Genomic DNA, 19,692 nt, shown 5'->3' on the forward strand with positions numbered 1-19,692 from the left:
TCTGGCAGACACTGAAAAATGGAAATCATTCCATATGTTGGTCTCAAAGCTTTCATTTTTATATGCTCCAATGGAGATCATACAGCAATATAAAATGCCTAGTTTCATTTAGAAGTTCTTTCAAAAAAAAAAAAAAGGAGTGGCAACAGGTCCTCTATAGAGAATTGTTTAAACATGGCTGTAGTTGTCTCAAGAAACAGCCACCTGACACTTAAAGAATTATAGAAGAGAAGAAACGTTACCATCATCCACTGAATTTGAACACTAAATTTTCAACAAGAGTCAAGCCTCAATGCCTTTTTTCTTAGCACTTTGATTAACATGGCCACAACAAAAAAAGCGAGGTTAGGCAGAGATCCCACTGAAGTGGCAGTATCACTAAGAACAGACAAGGCCTTTTCTTTCCACCTTCACCGAAAAGTGCCACGCACCTTCATCTGAAACATTTGGGTATGGGCATTTTGTTATTACATGAATGACAAATTAGAAGGGATTTAAGTAATAGCTACAAGACACTTAAAATGTACAGAAGAGACATTAACCTCTCAAGTTATAGTGCTTAATGCGCCACTGAAAGGCATTCAGCTATGAAGTGTGGCTACGGTTACTATTCTGCAAGAGAAGTAACCAGGAGCACTGAGATGAAATTCAGGTTTCTTTAATACATTGTAAGAAGCCCATTCTTTTAGTAAAGGTGAGTGCTTTTAGAGATAGTTATTCTAGCTAAGATAAGCAAACACTTGCACACCAGTGTAGTTTACATCCATGAATTAGAGGCTTATAGGAGCAGACTTTATGTAAGAACAAATGCATCTTCACAGAATGTATTGTAAGTCAAAGCTACTCCATTGCATGGCTTTTGTTTTGATAAGGCGAAAGAGGGTGCTGCAGAAGAGTATTATTTCAGCCTTTGCCTAGGCCAGACAGCAAAAGGTTTCTAGCTGCAGAGATGTCTAAAGATTAATTTAAAACCAAGAATTTTTGCACAATGGACAAGTCTATCGCACAAGAATTGACTCAAGTGGCACAACTGGCTAAACACTGGTCCTTACACTGTTCCAATACTCTGGCAAAGGGTTTTGCATCTTAACCCCTCCAAGTATTTTGCTACAATGAGCATTAAAACAGGTTTTAAATACTTCAACTAGGATACGTATCTTAACTTGGGGAAGAATCACATAGCTATTGCAAACATGTCTCTACTGCTATCAACTTAAGTTTCCTCTCCCAAGCAAAAGCACTTTACCTGAATTTCTAAATTACTTGCATAGCTTTAAGACAACAAAACAGACCAATGGGAACACATCATGTTATGCTTTTAGTACTAAAACCCGAAGGAGGAAGACACAGCCTGCCTGCCAGGCAGCCTTCTCTTTGTTAATCACAAATACTATGATATCCAAAAGTGTCACCCACTTAAGACAGCTCCTTTACGTTCCCCTTGTTCTCCAGGTGATACCCTCAATTAAAAAAAAAAAAACATCCAGGAAGTCTTAAGGTCACATTTCTTCAAGTCAAGCAAGATTCCAAAATATCCTACATGTACCCTAATTCAGTAGCTTTGTCATTTTTCTCCTATTTGTAGGCCACGTTGGGCAAATATTTATGCATTTTAAGTACTTCAGAAAATGTGGAGATAGACAATCAATCAATTTGACTCATCTTGGCTACTAGTGCTTGAGAGGAAGGTACACAATGCCAAAGCTATTACTATTAAACTTGCCTGGTGAGATGAGACATTCTCAGTAAGTCACTACCACAAAAGCTTAGTAAGATTATCTGCAATTCCTCTAACTCATAACGCTGGATAAAACACTAAGGTTTTAAAAATGAAGTAGCACTCTGGAAATAGCAAGCTAATTTTGTGCACGTGCATATGTGTATGCACACATCTGATCACACACAGCCCAAATTATAAGAGGACCTGCTATATTATGAGTCACATAACCTCTAGTCCATCTACACTGCAGTCCATCTGTAACTCCACTACATTTCCAACTTCAACTCAGTTACACTGAAGTTCAACATAAAATCTCCATGTTTAGTTCCTACTGTTCATTACTATGAACACCTGATGATGGCCATAAACTATACAGCCAAACTGCACATCAAAGATCAGAGTTAAGGTTCTGCAAGTGTTTTTTCTGGCATTTCCTACCCTCTAGATGCAAAATGAGCACCATGCAATAGACCTAAAGTGCTATTAAAGAGAAGATACCCAGTGTGAATATATCACTATGTAAAATAGCAGGCAGCATACGCATGACTTCAGAAACAGTGAGGTAAAAACATGTTTGAGCTTTTGAGAAGTTACAGATGTGATCCCACACTCAGACACTGGCATAACATCACTGCAATACTGCAGTTCTCAAGGATTTACACAAAAAAATTAAAAAGAACACCCTTCTTACACTAGAGAGTAAAAAACGTCCACTAATTCCTATAATATGAACCAGATCTAAAGCTATCTACATGCTTTTAGTTATTATCTCTTGAACAGGTGGGCAAGAAATTTCAAGAGGCACAGTTCTTTGCATTGTTATCCAAGGATCATTCTGTGCAAACGCATGGAAATAGAGCCAAACAATGGAAAAATTATGCAAACGGACAGTGCTCAATCTTTCCAAATGGAAAGCTTTCCATTTTTATTCTAATAGCAGAGGTGGGCTGTGCTACCGCTCTCCTCTTGCCATACAACAGGACCTAATTGCATATGATCTTGTATTTTCAGGCAGTATCAGAACTGGAAATCACTATCTGTGCTTCTCAGCATACACAATAATCCGACGTGGATCAGAGGAGCCCTAGGGAAAGGGCTGGGAGCTGGCTACCATCATTATCTTGCCCGTTTCCTCCTGAGGATAGACTGCTGTCCAAAACAGGCTACAGGCTGTGTGAGTTGTCTGGGGGAGTTCTGTGGGGCTCACAGAGGTGGCCATCCAAAAAACTACATGCAACAGCAGAGTGAGGATCAATCAGGTATTCCCCAGGCCTGAGAGTTAGAAATCATAACTGTGCTTATGATCAGCGAACCAGCATCAGAAGTTTCTTGCCTCCCTGCCTGCAGACACTTTAGCACCTCTTTCGCTTTGGAAATAGCCTGCTCTGAGTGGGAGCTCTTCAGACCCGGAGCAACCAACTCCAGGCTCTATTCACCCACAGTTCCGTATCCCTTTGCTGCATCAAACCTCTGCTTATTAGCATCAATGATACCTAAAGGCAACAAAAACAGAAGATTAAGTACACTGAGAGAAGCTCTGTAGCACCTTGCAACGCAGAGGCCTGCAGAAGGCAGCTTTTGTGCTGAGAGTATCACACATTTTTTCCTTGGCACCAAGGAATATTTTTGTGAAGTTCAGTGTTCTACCAGTTACATAATTCTAAGTGCTTAAGAAACTTCTATTTGCTTCATTTTAAGGTTTCTGGGAAGTAGCCTACAACACCAAACTTTTAAACATGGTGCTCATTCTTGCCATTAGTTATCCGTAAGTTCCATATCAATTTCCTGCTCTGAAAAAAAAAATTATTCCCACATATTGCAAATTGCTTTGAAATCAAAACAAATCATTTGGAAGAAGCTGAGACCCAGCAATACAGAACTCTAAACAGCACACGGTTAATGAGTTCCAAAAAGCATGGAAAACAATGCCTTGACAAGTACTCGGCCCCCAAATTACTTGAGAAAACTAATCATAATGCTTGGGGTTTTTTCCCCCCCTCCAACTTATGTGTCAAGACTTGCTCCTTCAAGTAGCAAAAATACCTTATGAAATAAATTGCCTTAAGAACTATCAAATGGCAACTCTAACAATGCAGTTAATTTTTCTTGTTTCCTTTCATGTTAGGTGTATTCATTTTCATCTACCCAGCCTAAATCACCTCTGAAGGAGCTTTTAACACTGACTCTTACTCTACATTAAACATGCTTTTTGACACAGCATACTTGGTCAAACCATGCTTCTGGGCAGCGCTGTGTTTCATAATGAAGTTTCTATTTGTATAATTTCTCACTTGCACCTTCCCTGAAAGGTTGGCTCCCAGCACAAGAATACCATTCAACTATAAAAATGAGAAGAATTTCCTTTTTTAAAAACAATCAAAAGCTGTGACGCTAAGGTGCAATTGCACCAAACACTCAAGAGCTTTGAGAAAGCCATCAGGAAACACTTCCTAATAGTTCTGCAAAAAAACATCGCTTGATCAAAGCATTGGGCAGAGGTTTATCAACCTCCAGGCTCTGAAGGCCCAAGCATCAAAGTAAGACACCAGATTTCAAGGCAGACAGAGACCAATCAATGGTCAACTGAGATGGTGAAAGTTTCACCACCATGCACAACCCTCAGCCACTGAAGTCTATCCCAACCAGCGCCTATCATCACCAGATTACAGCTTAATAACCTTTGTTGTGGTGGTCCCCATTTAAGTATCAGCTGCCAACATTAAAGGTGAAGAAGTTCTCCTGCCATGTAGGAAAGAACTCTCTCAGCTTAACGGAAGGTGCCTATGGCACAAAGGTGGCATCGATGAACTACTCACACGTAGTTCTGCAGATTACAGCACAATCTGGTTCTCTACTGCTCAGGCACTGCCTGCAAAACCAGAAAAACACATTCCTATTGTTTCCAGGGCAATTCAGAACTACCACATAGCCCAGTGGAGTCTGATCTAAAGACCTGTCTTATGACACCATGTCCTTCTCAGCTGACCGAAGAAAGAAGCAACTGGCACTATGTATGACCTGGACATGAAGCATTTAATTCTGAGAAAAATCTTCCCTTTGTCACTCAAAAAAACTCAATAACTGAATCAGCTGTGAGCAAATCAACATCTTAGATACACAAGGTCTACCCACCTTTCACCCTTAAATTCTGAATGAGCCAGGGACCGAAAATCAAGTTCACCTATTGCAATCAAATACCTATAGCCCAACACAACTGATTCTGCCAGAAACTTTAGTCAAACTGGTAATTTCTTGCTGACAGCAGCTGAGGGACAGACATTTGCTCTTATCACTGGACCTCTCTGGAGGATTTAACATCACTGACCCTGAGCTACTTTTGCCTTGCCAGGAAGGAATGAGAGGTAACCAGTTCATGGAATAGCTCAACTCCTTCCTTGAGGGTGGTAATCTGGAACTTAAAGCAAAGGGTTGCCCAAAACGTTATTCCCGGTCATGCTGCATAGCTACGTAAAGTCACTAGGTAAGGCAAAAGTTGATATAACCTCCACTGCAGATGTGCACCTTCAGCTGATCGTATAGCAGGGGCTTGCAGTTCAGGACTGCTCCTATCCCTTGCTGCTCTTCACAAAGTGGTTGCTTCTGAAGGCTGCTGCCCTTTCCATCTAGCTGGGAGGTCCTAAACTATGAAGCAGCAGATCTAGGCATGCTGTATTAGTTGATAAAATATGCTTAGATGCTGTGCTTGAATTTTTAAGAAGTCCCTGACTTTACTATAGCCAGCCCTAAGGTATTGATAACCTACCATTTAAACAAACATTCAGGGGGACATGTTTTCTGCTTCAATTTATCAAACGCTAGAGTTACAGAATTAGCAACTGAAACCAGAATCTGTTGAAATGTTGAACCAGCTTTTAACGGCAGTAGCTCCTGTCAAGGAGGCGCAAAGAGAGCGCTTTCCTCATTTCAGTTTATTCAGCTAGTTCAACAGCCCAGAGAGAAAGGTCGTATTTCTCCAAGAATAAACAAGGTGCCAAAAGCTGATGTTACCAGCTCCAAGAGCTCCCTGAGCACAAATCAAGCGTTTGTATTCCCAATCAACCATCACTAACACTTTCTTTATTAAGGTCACATTAAACACAGGTTTTCCTCAAAATATTTATACTTGAGCTTAACTAGAAGCCTTTGTACTTTGCCTCCAGTTCCTACCCTCAAACCTCAAGTGGAAGAAAATTCCCAAACGCTCATCGCCACAAAGTTTAAAAAAAGTTACATCCTGTAATTGCTTATTTCTAATCCTGTTTACCTAATCTTAGGAAACTAAAAATACAAAACAAGATGAAGCTAGAAATTTCATCAAGCCAAGAAACTTGAAAAATAAATCAGATTCTGATCTGAACCAGTGCTCACCTTGCATATACTATGAATCTATCACAGAAGTTACCCCACAAAATAAAGTTTAGGGTATTAATCTTATCTCTAAACAATTCAGTAAGCCAAGTCTAACACATCCAAAGGTTTGCCTGAAGGCCCAATACAAAGAAAGCCAAGAACATCACTTCTCAGGACAACAGGACTCCTCCTCTCTAGGGACAGAATTAGGGTCTCAGACCACTTTTTCCAGTGGCTGAGAATTTAGGATGCATAACCAAAAATCAGATGCTACCAAAACAAAAAAACACCATGCACAGCTCTTCATGGAGGAAAGATGAGACAGAAACGACATATGACAGGCTTCAGCCATGCCGCTTGAAGGGAATCCCTCTGCTGTGGAGGGGTGAGGGCATCGTGAAACCCTAGTCTCCCACTCTCAAAATAAGTATCACAGGATCATTCAGAAGAATTTAGAAGAAAAGCACGACAGTTCAAGGACATCAAATACGAAAAAAGATATCACATTCATAATACCGAGGTAAGGCAGCTGGCAACTTTGCCTAAATCTACACTTGTTAACACACATCCCTGGATTATTTCACAGGCTGCTTCAGCTTCTTTCCAGGAACAATTACAAACATACAGTTCGGAGAGCTCCCCAACCAAACAAAAATATTTTGACCCATTGTGATTTCTTGGAAAAAATGGATGAGTAATGCAAGTGCAGGAAGAGGTCACCAAACCATTTGGATGCAAAAATGACCCAGTTACCAACCAAAGACTAGAGCGACTTCCTGAATAAGTAATAATGGAGGTGAGTCTAAGAATATACCTATCACACCTACATGAGTAAGCCAGCCAACTCATTACAAAAGGCAAGTCTTGTGCCAAAGCCTTCCCTTCCTTCAAAACAATGAGGCCAAACTGAACGTGACTCAAATCTATTATTCCCCAAGCTACACGTTATTTTGGTTTTGTGGAACAAAGCTCTTAAACCTTGACCCAGAGAGGCCAAGAGGCATCGAAGATGCATGTTAGCCAAGCAAAGAGATCATCCAGACATTTTTTTCAGTTTGACAGAAGCCAAAGGGCATGAAATGGGAGACGCAGGAGCCACTACTAAAACGATGACTCCTGGGAGAAGCGAGCTGAAGGGGACAATATTTTGCCAGAGACCAAGGGGACGTCAAGTGCAAAGGGGTATGCCCAATGCAACATATCTTCTGCAGGCACAAGGCTTTTTAATTGCTTCTTTTAAGAAAAAAGTGCAATTCCTCCTCCTCCTCCAGGTGTTTTGAGAATTTAAGTCTGCTCCCTCCACTTCCTTTCTGGGATGGCAGCACCAGATTTCTTGCTTACTGTATTTACAAGAGGAGAAATAATCACAAAAGTTTTTTTGGATTAACAGGAAGGTTGAGAGAGGAATTGAAAGCATTTATCTACCTTCAACAATTAAGTGTTGCCGTAGCCCTTTGAAGGCCGCCCTCTAAAAGTTTGGAGAGGAAGAAAAGGGAAACAGGGAGGGAAAGATAATCACAAAATCAGTCCTGAAGCCCATGAAGTTTTGAGAAAAACACAGCCTTTATCCTGAATTAGTCACCCTACACAGGATGCTCCTACGTGACGAGTGAAGCTATCGAGGGATGGTTGGGAAGCCCCTTACTTAGAAATAAATACACGCAGACCAGCGCCAAGCGGGCAGCTTGGGGTGGAAGGGAAGAATTTGCACCCTGCCATGAGGTACCTGCCTTTCTTTGGGGTTAAAATAGGACAATAACAGAATAGGGACGGCTGTGGTGCGGCCCCCTCTCCCCAGAGCCGCATCCCGAGGGAGAGGGGAGGAGAGGTCCCGCAGGCCCCAGCCAGCCTGCCCTGCAGACCGGCCCCGGCCCCCCGCCGCCGGGCAGCGGGAGGGGAAGAGCGGCTGGCGGGGCACCACCTACGGGCGCCGGGCCTCCCTGCCCTCCCGCAGGCCCCGACCCCCTCCCGCGGGGGGCGGAGGGGCTGACAGCGGCGGCGGGCCCGCCGCCCCACCGGGGCCCCTCCGAGCCCGACAAAGAGGCCCGGCAGGCGGAGGTGGGGGCGGGGGGGGTGCGCAGGCCCCAGCGGCGGCTCCCCGGGACCACCGCGGCGGCGGGAGGCCCGGTCCGTCGGCGGGGGAGGGGGAAGGCCGTACCTTGAAGTACCCGCCCTCGTAGAGGGTGTTGGGGGGCCCGAAGATCGCCACCTCCCAGTTGTAGAGGTCGGACTCGTCGACCAGGGTGATGCGGAAGCCCTCCACCGGCTCCTCCTGCAGCGACTTCAGCTCCAGCATCAGCGCCTTCTGCGAGCTGCTCATCTGCTGCTGGGCCATGGCGCGGCGCGGCCCCCGCCGCCCCGCCGCCGCCCCGCGCTCCTGCTGCTGCTCCCGCTGCTGCTCCCGCCGCCGCCGCCGCCCCCCCGCCGCCGCCGCGCTGCCCCGCGGGCCCCCGCCCCTCCCCGCGCTGACGGCCGCCGCCGCCGCCACTTCCTTTTGTGACGGCGCCCGCTCGCCGCTGACCTCAGCGCGCCGCGCCGCGCCACGCCCCGCCGCACGGCAAGCCACGCCCCGCCGCACAACAAGCCCCGCCCCTACCGGCGCGCGTAAAGGGGCAGCGCTCCCCGCTGTAGCGCTCGTGGGGGTGCGGGCGCGCGCGCGCGCGCGGCTCGGGGTTGCGTCGGTCCCCACCGGCCGGGCCCCATCTCCCCTCCGGCGGGGTCCGGCCCCGCGGCGCCTGGCGGGGGGGCCGCGGGAGGAGGAGGAGGAGAAGGAGAAGCAGCAGAAGCCATGTGCTGGGCTGCGAGTGGGAGTGGGACGGAGGGGGCGGTGCTGCGCGGGGGTCACGGGTGGGTACGGCGGGGCATGGCCGGCCCACGCTGCTGCGCTGTCAGACACCCACGATCAAAAAAGAGCCGTTTTTGTACAAAGGATGGGTTTTGAGGAGCGACCTCGCATGACCCAGGGGCCCCTAAAAATCCTGCAGCAACCCCCAAGCAGCCGTAGGAGAGGAACGGGCAGTTACCCCCCCCCCCCCGCCACGGGTGTTATTTTCACGTGGCTCCGTGGATGTGCGAGGTGCTACAGGCAGCAAATGCAGTTTCAATGCTTCCTCCCATTCCCCGACCTGGTTAAGGGAGGAAGATGTTTGCAGAGGTGGCAAGGTACATGGACCTGCGAACGTGAGCGAGCGCCTACACCTTAGCGAGTCTTTAACAAAATAACATAAATATTATTCGTTATAAAAATAAATAAAGAAAAATAACAAAGCAATTATCCAGGAGGAGGATAAACAGCATAGCACAAGCCCAGATGGTGCAAATCTGGGTTTCGCTTCTGGAAACGTTAACGCGCGCACCTGCCCGCCAGCACACAGGAGCACCCAGCCGCTTCAGTGGCACCCAGCATGGATGTACTTGCAAGCTGGACACCTTGTCTCAGCCAGGAGAGGAGAAATAATAAGGACGTAACAGCCCTGACAGAGAAAAGCTGACGCGTATTCCTTGAATTAAAGAATTCAAGGTTCTAACAGGAATAATTTACATAACTAATAGGCTGTGATGAGTTCTAAATTAATTGTATTGTCTCCCCCAAAATGTCAGCGTTATTTGAAGGAAATCTCTGCTGTCTGTGGACTTGCAGCCAAATAAAAATTGGGGATAAATAAAAATGGAAATCGTGTAATGCCTTAATGTAAATCTGTGGCGTTGGATTACACCGAGTCAATGGTTAAAGACCCTGAGATGCTGCTGTACAGAGAGGGATTGAGGCGTCTTTACTTTAGAGATTAATTAAATGAACAAAGCAATCAAAAGACAGCAAGAACAAGGGGAGAGTCAACAGGGACTGTCCAGAAAGTAGGAACCGGTAACAGGGAATATTTATTTCATTAAACAGTGGAACTCACTGCTGCAGGATGTTACTCCATCCAACAACTCGGCGACGTTCAGAGAGGCAGGACATTTATTTAGAAAATAACAAGAGTACCATGGTTACCACGTAGAAAGGAATGGGATTCATTGGACAGCTCGTGTTTGAGATATCTTAACCCATTTCTGCTTGGCATTTCTTTCATTCTTCTGCACGTGGCAGGGCTTAGTCCACCTCGAAGAGGCTCCTGCTCCTTGGATGGGATGTGTCCCATCATCCCTTCATCCTTCTGTAGCTTTGACCCTCTCCCTCACCTCCATCACCACCCACTGCTTTCCCATCCCAAGGACAGCCCCGTGGACATGGGTGACCGTTAGACCAATCTCCTGCCTTTTCCAGAGCCATGGACTTTCCTGAAGACATGGGACTGGCATCAGGGGCTCCCTGCATTGGTGCGGGATCATGCAGCTGGGGCAGCCTGTGCTGCAGATGGACCTTGAAGTCTCTACCTGGCACTTGGCAGCCACCACTCCTCCAGACGTCGCCCAGGGAGGAGAGCAGGAAGCAGACAATTTTCCCCAAGCACCAACTGTTACCAGGACAGATTTGCTGTCGGTCCAGTGGCAAGCATGGCATCCTCCTGCTCGTCCCTGTGACTGCTGCCCTCCGCCTGCCTCTTGGGCTCTCCCCAAGGAGGCCCCCATCACCTCCTCCACAGATGCTCCAGAACCAGCACTGGTACCCGGTCCAGGGCTTGCGACTGCCTGCAGGCTGTACTCAGTTGGACTCGATGATCTTGAAGGTCTTTTCCAACCTAAATGATTCTATGATTCTAAATACTCCAGCTTGACGTGCCAGGGGCACAGGCCCTTGCAAAATCCCACCTTACCCTGGAAGTCCCTGCGGAGACTGGCATGGGTTTTCTCATGAGCTGGGATGAGCTCTCATTCGCTGCCATGGGGTAATCTGGAGGAACATCCCTTGTCCATCTCCGGCTTGCCCAGCTATGCTGCGACAAAGCGCGTGTTCCTGTACACGCAGGCACAGGCCAGCCACCGTCGCTCACTCCTTACCACTCTGAGTGAGCTCAGATTTACAGAAAGCTGCTTAATTCTGCTCTCACAACCTCAGCCTGGGGGCTGGAGGGCTGGATCATAAATGCTTGTGTGGCCAAAACGCCGTTTGTTGGAGGAGCTCCTCGGTGGCCGGGCTGTACCATGCTGAGTGTGTTTTCTGGTGGGAGCTCAGACCCGTGTTTTTATTTATGTCTTGGGTTGACGGATGTAATGTTTCATCAATACGGGATCAAGCTGACCGGCAGGACACGTGGGCGGCAGCCACACTCTGACTTTGGTGCCAGGCTTCCTGGGTGGCAGGTACTTCCATCACCTTTGGGTTTGGCCATCCTTCTCAGTATCTCAACATCTGGACTACATCTGGGAGGGTTCCAGACACAATACTCTCAGCAGTGCTTCCTCCGGGAGAGAGAAAGCTTTTCACCTCTGCCTGCCAGGTCCCACCCGGCCCCACGATGGGGGTCAGCAATGAGTCTTTGGCTTCATCCCAGTCCTTCCCAGTCCCAAGAGCCCAGTCCCAGCTGCCCATGCTTCATTACTGCTCCCTCCTCCCCAAACCCTATCAGCCCCATTCACACCTCCATCCCCACCTCCCAAACACCCAGGTTTAATGTCATGGCCACCATCATTCCCAAATGTCCCCGCCCCAGCGCCCACTTCCAGCTGCCCCTCCACGTGCCCCATTTTCATTGCTAATGAGTCTAATAACACATCCGAACTGGAGGGCCACGCTGTGACCTTCCTAGTCGATGCCAGCCAGCAAGGACCTGCCTGCTCTGCTCCGTTAACGTGGCATCCCAGCTCACCGGTGAAACACAGCTTTGCTCAGGCTCGGAGAATGTTGGATTGATTCAACGGGTGGGAGCCGAGCCCTTTTGGGATTGCGCTGCCCCTATTTCTATGGTAGTCAAAACACCTTTCCTTGCAGCCAGCCTCCACTGCTTTGTCTGAACCAGCCTAACGCTGGGAGAGATGGGAGAAGCAAAGTTTGGAGCTATTCGGAACTTATCTCCACCTGCTGCCTGTCTCGAATGTTAACGAAAGACGTAATCATGCAAGGCAGAAAGTAAAGAAAGCCCTGGTGTATTCAATAGGGCAGGCTGAAATTTTTCCATCAGGCCTGCTTTTAGAGAGAATATTGGTCTTTTTCCCCCCAACTTTTTTTTCCTGTCTCCTACAAAAACATCCACTGCTCACAGAACATAGAAACTGTTGAAGCAACAGAGCACTTTGAAGCCTGGGCAGCCCCCTCCGAGGCTCCTGCCTGCATTTCTGCCCGCGCTCCCGGGGAGGCTCAGCTGCTCTGCCTGGTGTCCCCATCCCCTAGCCCCGGCTGCCCTGTGGCTGACATAACTTTTTGATTTATTGTATGGCATTTCTCCCCCCTAATCAGCTCCGATATATCGCAATGAAAGGATGAAGCCTTCTCCTCCTCCTCCTTTAGCTGCTCTTCCATGGATGGTCACTGCCTGCCTGGAAGCAGGGCTCTCCGTGGGGTGTGCTCTGCCACAAACCATATTGTCCCCTCTTCATCTCTATTTTTTTTTTTCACCGGAAGGAATTGGTTTGTTCTTTGGGCTCAGAGAACAAGAAATAGGGTCTGGTGTAGGAACATGTGGCTCCAGGAAGGGGAAGTCTCACCGGGAGAGGAGAAGGCTACACACGCCATTAGTCCAGCCCCCAGCAGCGGAACTTGTCGTTGTAAACTGGACCTCAAGATGCCACCGGCGCCTTATGTAAATCTGAGATGAAAACTTCTCAAGTCCTTTCTGCTTTGTTCTCATCATCTATTTTTAATATCTCTCTTCCTCTTCTCTTTCCTCCTTCCTGCGAGCCACGTTCGTGAAGGATGACAAACTGAGGGTTGACTCCTCTGCTTAGCAACAGCAGAAGCTTTGAAAATGCAAACGCTGTCTCAGTGTCACATTAGAGGATTACTGCCCCATGAGCTAGGGGAGAGAGGGGACAAGAGGTGGGAAGATGGGGCAGGTCCCACCTACGCCTCTGCTCTTGGGGCAGGATCGTCTCACATGATATTCTTCGGTGCTTTATCCAATTTCTTTCCTGAGTGACCCAAAGGATGAGACATCTGCTCCTTCCTCTAGGAAACCCGACTCACCTGGGCTAAAAGACAATACCATCTCCTCTTCTGTTGCCTCCTCCCTGCTCCTCTGCTCTGGCGAGGCATCGGCAGGGATCCTGGGGACTCTGGCCTAGACTTTAACCCTGTCTCTCACCCCTAGCACGTCAGATGGATGCCCCTGTGATGGAGAAGATCAGGCAGGGGGTAGGAGCTCTGCTTAGCTCCCCTGCAAACTGCTTACAGCCCCTGCCAGAGCCCCTTGTAACTCAAACCACCGACAGCTATTCCTTGGGCTGTACTGAAGCAGAGCAGGACATCTGGAATTCCACCCCATCAAGCTCCTGCCCCAAGGCAGTATCAGCTTGTCCTAAGCAGCCCAAGACATATTTGCCCAACCAGTTCTTTAATATCCGTCCTTCAAACTGCCCAAAGTGGGGATTCATTTGCTCCTAGGTCAACGTGTCTCTGGGCTCAGCTCACCTCCCTGTTAGAGAGCTGTTGGGTGCCCCCACCGGCGAATCTCATCCCATTTCTTCTTGTCCAGATCACTGCGGGGATATGGAAGATAGAGAGAGGGGCCAGGATTATTTCCTCCATCTTCTTCCTGGAGTGCCATTGCCCAGACTGGATGCAAATCTCCAGCCAAGGCCATGCCGGTGTTGGCAGCACATCGTTCCCACCGCAGCAGCACACGCTGCCCGTGGGCCGAGGGGAAACACCACTTGGGGCTTTGCAGGCTGGTTTCTCTGCCCTGGAGGAACCAGGAACAGAGGAATCTGGGGTTACTTCTTTTATTTACGCTAGACGCCTCGGTCCCAGAGCAGAAGGCAGACAAACACCACAGTGATGGATCTCAGCCCAGGCACTAATCCCCTCTTTCCAAGAAAGGATTTCCCCAAAAAACCTCCCTCAGCATTTAATGAAGGAAATCAAAGTGCAATTCGCTGCTCTGCTGCCCAAGTGAGCAATGCAACAATACTGCACAGGCTGATCCTCACCTCCCCAAAAAAAAAAGAGAATGGGCGTACAAGAGTCCCCGCCTTCACATTGGCACCTATATAGGTTCCTATATTTGGGGAGCAAAGCATCCAAGTACTCAAGAGAAGTGACTGTGAATCTTTGAGGATAAAGGTCTGTCCGAAATTCACCTTTGGGCTCTCTTTCACCTAAAAATGGGGCAAGCCGATCCTCAGGCAGAACTCATCACAGGGATGAAAAGATGCTTTTGAGCATCAGTCGGCAGCATCTGGGTTAATGGGAGTCTCCTGCATCAAAGTAGCCACCAGCAGAGAAATGCAAAGTTTGGAAGATTCAGAACAAAGCAGAAGAAAAATGAAGAGAAAAAAAAAATCTTTAACGGGCTTTTTTAACCTTATTTTGATTTGCCCTTTTTCCTGCTTGTTTAAATTTGAATGGAATAAAGTTGTCTTTTTTTTTTTTTTTGCCTTCCTACTCTAGTCTGCTCTTTTAAAATGGATGAAGTCCATCACAGGGGTTTGATAAAAGAGTGCCATCAAAATGCCTGCTGTTGCTCTCATTCAGCTGATGAATAAATTATAAGCGCATTACAATGCTATTTCAGCCGTGATTCCAGGGCCTGGGGAGGGTGATGGCTGTGACCTTATGCCTGTCAGACAATGGTTTGCATTTCCAAAGAGTTTGTGTAACCGACTGTTCAGGTCATCTTACACCTCCCGGTCTGGGCTCAGCGTGCAGAAATATCTGAGCCTGTACAACCTGCCAGCTACAGGGACAGTCCTCCGGCTGCAGACAGCAGCGGTGGTACATGCTGTGGTCCTCAGAGGCTCCTGATCTGATTTCTGTTGAAGCGTGAAGTGACCCTCCAAAGCAGCAATCTGGAGGACATCCCACTTTATTGATGGGGTTGTAACCGAGATATCCATATGGTTCGGTCCCAGCAATAGTTTCTGTGTTGGGGACTGGCATTTGAGGTTATTCTTGCTGCACCAGACATCCCTGTCTCAAACATTACAGTGTGGCTGAGATGGCGTGGCCGTCAGCATCACTGGCATAAACTGGTGTAGGACCCTGGGTGTGCTCTGGGAGAGGCACCAGCCTAAGCTGAGATCCCCAGTGCTTCATCTTCACCTCTGCTGCAGTGTCAGCTCTGCAGGACTGTCCTTCCCTTGAGAGTGGGTGACCATCAAGCAGGGACTCCCGGCTGTCCCCATTCCTGGGGATGAGCCACCTGGGTCAGGCAGGCACTGGCAGCGGGGTGAAGGAGCTGGAGCCCACAGAGCAGCTGCCTGGTGGGCTCCTGAGTGGCTCCGTCAGACCCTGGTTTTACCTTCAGAGTATCCAGCTCCTTGTGTTTGGGCAGAAGCCACGGTGAGAAGGGACAGCATTTAGCAGAAGGCGAGCGAGGAGGAGGAGAAGGCTCTTCTGGGTCTCACATCGCTCCTGGTTCAAGGACTGGGTGCACATCAACACCACCATCCGTGCTGGGCTGAGACCTTTCATTTCCAGCGCGTTATCAGCCGCTATCAGCTGAGCTTACGAGCACTCTCCCTCACTGCTGTACCTCCGGTGGTCTCTGTGGGCTGATCTCCAGCAGCAATGCAGTCATCTTCTGCCAGTAGCTCCATTAAAACGCACGGCCAGCTAGGCTTAGCTGAAGATGCACAGCTCATGTCCTGCCCAGGGCCTTGAAAACTGACCACAGAGAAGAGTTTCCATTAGGAAACAGAGGGAGGACCAAGTGAGTTGAGCTGGACCTTCTTTTGCCGAGGCTGAATTTGGCCTTTTCATGACCCTTCCCACAACAAATATGAACAGATTCAGAGAAAGGAAACCAAACTGCAGCATAAGCACCAAGCCCCAGGCCCAGGCAATAGGCTTGGGTGGCTGAACGGCAGATGGACTCCCTTGGGTGAGAAGGTCCAGAGAGGGTTGGGGCAAGAGATGTTCCCTCAGAGCTTCCACCTCCAGCTTCCTATAAAAATGAGATGTTCCTCTGCAAAAATGCTTGCAGGGCTCATGTGGCAGATGCAATGTCTCACTCCTCTGTGCGCACAGGTAGACTATGAGCTCTGGAAACCAGACTGTGGTGGGTGTGAAGCCCTACTCAGCAGCATTGGGCTGGATAGAAAGGAAGACCGTTGTACCGGCCCTGCAAACTGCTCTGTGTGCCCGAGCGTGGCGAGGAGGAGGCTGAACTTTCCCGCAGGAGCCTGAATCACCAGGAGGGTAATTAATGCAAATTTCCCAGACAGGCGAACAAGTCTGGAGAAGCCTCACTGCCTGGCCCCAACGCGCTGAGCAGCGCAGTCATCTCTACCCCAGGGCTTGCCATCCTGTGGAAATTTGGGAAGAACTTCTAAGGGATCTGGGAAAACACAACCAGAAAACCACTGGTCCGATCTCACAAGGCTGAAGCCCTCCAGCGTTGTCCGTGTGGGAGAGCAGTGCTCACGCGCTCTCCTGGAGAAGGGAGGCCTGTGGAGGGACGGGTGCCTCAACGCCAGCCTGCAGGGACGAGGGGTCAGGAGGCAACAGCTGGAGGTTGAACACCTGCTCCTCAGCCCCACCAGCTCCCCTGCACCCATGTTCCCTCCAGCCACCCCTCTCTGATCCTCCTTGCTCCGCTGGCACCCTGTTGCAGACCTTGGGGCAACCCCAGTACGTCCATTCCCGGTTTTCGTGGCTGTGGCTGGAGGGCTCAGCCCTGCGAGAGGGTCCCTGGGGGAGCTGTGGATGAGGCAGAGGGTGGCTGTGCCCTATAGGTGCTGTGCCTCAATGCTTTGCTGTGCCACCATCTCAATCCCCATCTACAGCTGCCCGCAGGGCCAGGTAAGTCTCCTCCAGACTTGTTTACCTGCCAGCAGATTTCCATTAATGACCCTGCTTCTCCATCCTGCAGGAAAACCCTTGGCCACACCAACTTGAAGCTCTCAACGCATGGTGGGTTTGGCACATCCCATGTCCTTGTGCCATCTAGCACATCTCAGCATCCTCTGCCTGGCCTCTAGGATGGGTTATTCCTCTTCTCTGAACCTTGGCTGTTGATACAAGGGCTGGTAGAGCGCAAAGGGAGCCAGCACCGCGCTGCACGCTTGCATCTGGGTGTGCATCAGGGCCAGTCCCCGCTGCAGGAATATCCCAATTTTAAAGATGGAGAAGGCTCTGATGCTGCCCAAACTATCAGCTGTGGATTTTATCTCAAATGGGTTTGTTTTGTCTTTGCATGGATGTCCCGAGGGTCTGGAAGAGTAAGAGGGAAGGAGTTTAAGAGCCAACCCAAAACCTTTGCATCTGGACCTTCATTTGCACAGTGCTTTAAATTAAATTGCTCCTGTTCTTGTCTCTGGTACGGGGTGGGAAATGGGTGGGAGAGGGCGACGCATCCCCTGGCACTGCAGGGGAGGTGTTCAGCTGGGTGAGCTGGCTGCAGCTCGGTCCCGTCCGGTCTGTGCGCTCCGTATCCCTGACATAATCAAAGGACCCTTCCTTGCTCTCGCCCTGGGGAAGGAAAAAAAAGCTGAATGTACTTGCTGGCTGGCAGGAAGGACCAAAAAGGGCAAGTTTTAGCTATTTCCCTCTTCCTGCTGTCCCTCTGTGAGAGGGGAGAGAGTGGGGCAAAGCAGGGAAGCCCTATGGAGTGGAGGCCTGAAAGCATCTCCCTCCACTGGGAAAATGTACGGAGCAGGGGCTGCAAAATGGGAACTGGAGGAAGCAGCGAGAACCTTACAGGGAGCAAATCCTTCCCTTTGCAAAGAAGAAGCCAAAATACCGTGAAGGCCACACAACTCGGATAAAAGCTTTTCTCCATCTCAAGCATGTTCTTCTCTCAGCATCCATTTTTAATATATTTCTCTCTTTTTTTTCTTTAAGTGCAGTGCTGGTGAGCATTGTCAGGGCACTCAGATCCTTCCCTCGGCAGCAGAACACGTGCTCAGCTTCAGAAATGGAGAGTTTTTCCCTGGAGTGAGACATATTTTCATTTACCTGATCACTTATGAGCAAAAGAAATTAGAAGGGAGGGTTTAGTAACGTCGTGCCTATCTTGTCCTCTAACAGTATAAAGCTGTTCCTTCGAGAGCCATCTCCACTGCAGCTTGACTTGATCATAGGGCATTCTTCTGGTTTTGTTTTCATATATGGGAAAATATTGTCCCATTGATTCTGCTGCCCTACCCTCCTTTTTGTTTACACTCATCAACATCACGTCTTTCACATATATTATATATGAAATATATATACAAATAGGATTCTTTCACATCTACTGGCTGTCTGAAAATTTGCGAAAGCTGTTGAAGGATTTGATAAAAGAGCACAATGAAAATACCCTGCTTTTCCTCTTAATATTCTGATGATTAATAAATAATAAAAAACATTCAAGTAATATTTTATCTGGGGCTCTCAGAACACAGAACGTGGGAATATATATAACCTATGACACTCATGGCTGCTCTCATCCTTGGATGAAAGATGGAAAGATGCTACCGTCCGCTGGGATGACTCTGAATCCAGCTCCTACTGGTGCTTTCACCGTCCAACTCTCAGGGCATCTTGGTCATGAGGACCATGAAGACGTTGCACATGCCGTGCCCTGCTCCCCACTTCAGAGCCTGACCCTGCAGCTGGGTCCGGGGCAGCCAGGCTGGGCTGTGTCTGCTCAGGGTATGTATTAATTGCTTTGAATATTTTCCTTTTTGATCTTGTTTTCCTGCGTCACAGGAACGAAAAAGAAGATTTGGAAATTCTCACTGCCAGGTCGTGGGCTGGTTTCCCTCTGCCCTCGCCTTATCTCATGGCCTTCAGGCTCAGTTTCTCGGCTCGAGAGCCGGCAGCTGGTGCTCTATCAAGGGGCTGCACCGAGCGATTCCCCCACCGTCGCCCTATCTCCAGGGACCTGCCTGCACGGGTCCCACTGGGCGCTATCTCCTTTCCCCACCTGCTGGGTGCCACGTGTCCCCCCCCGGGCCCCATGCCTCCAGGAGATGCTTTGCACGGCACAGCAGCGAGATCTTGGGGCAGATTCCTGCAAGTGGATAAGTAACAAACTTATCACGGCTGACGCCGCATTTCGGTGCTGGGTGGTTCTATATTCTTAAATGTAGAAATAGGCCCCCATGGCCCGTCTAGCCGTGCACCTCTCTTCGTGGAAGTCCACCCTTGGAAGGGTGTAAGGACAAGTGATACTTCCCCAGAATATTTTCTCGACCTCCAACATTTTTTTGTGACTCAGACTCCCTGAGTCAGAGGTGTCCTTGCATTTAACAGTCTTCAGTAGATTTTTCTCCCATTAATTTGTTTAGTTATTTTTGAAGCCGAGTAAATTTTAAGCATTTGCAACATCCTGTGGCAAACAGCTGCCCAATCTAATGACCTGTTTGGGTGCAGAATCATTTCCTTTGGTTTGTTTTGATCCTGCCACCTGTTAGTTTTTCTGATGCCCTCATCCCCACGGTGGAGATGATGATGAGTGGTCCTTTCCTATCCAACCACACTCTGCCCCTTGTAATTTTACAGGCTCTACCATAACCTTTCCCGTGGATGTCTTTTGGGGACAGAAAGTCCCAGCCTGAACAGCTGTTCCTCCTGTGGACCTTATGGTCTTATGACCATCTGGAAA

At 48.7% G+C, this 19,692-nt stretch overlaps 1 protein-coding gene and 1 long non-coding RNA gene across 4 annotated transcripts in view; both read right to left on the reverse strand.

Moving 5' to 3' along the window:
* LOC142075700 (ubiquitin-conjugating enzyme E2 R2) overlaps positions 1 to 8,483 on the reverse strand; it is a 53,533-nt gene extending 45,050 nt beyond the window's left edge. The window contains exon 1 of one of the 2 annotated variants that reach the window (XM_075137471.1): positions 8,229 to 8,483. In XM_075137471.1, coding sequence (XP_074993572.1) covers positions 8,229 to 8,405 — 177 coding nt within the window. In that variant the 5' untranslated portion in view covers positions 8,406 to 8,483. The remainder of the gene's footprint in view (positions 1 to 8,228) is intronic. The other variant, XM_075137472.1, reaches the window with a different exon arrangement.
* A 6,341-nt stretch (positions 8,484 to 14,824) lies between these two features.
* Positions 14,825 to 18,898, reverse strand: LOC142075702 (uncharacterized). Of its 2 annotated transcripts, XR_012670995.1 has the most exons (4): positions 18,508 to 18,892; positions 17,848 to 18,036; positions 16,958 to 17,576; positions 14,825 to 15,770 (listed from the first exon to the last, which is right to left on the reverse strand). It is a non-coding gene; the product is annotated as an uncharacterized LOC142075702 (long non-coding RNA). The 2 variants fall into 2 exon arrangements; XR_012670994.1 differs by having other exon boundaries at positions 16,958 to 18,036; positions 18,508 to 18,898.
* Between the last annotated feature and the right edge of the window lie 794 nt (positions 18,899 to 19,692).

Source organism: Calonectris borealis, chromosome Z (genome assembly GCF_964195595.1).
Source record: "Calonectris borealis chromosome Z, bCalBor7.hap1.2, whole genome shotgun sequence".
NCBI classification, from domain to species: domain Eukaryota; kingdom Metazoa; phylum Chordata; class Aves; order Procellariiformes; family Procellariidae; genus Calonectris; species Calonectris borealis.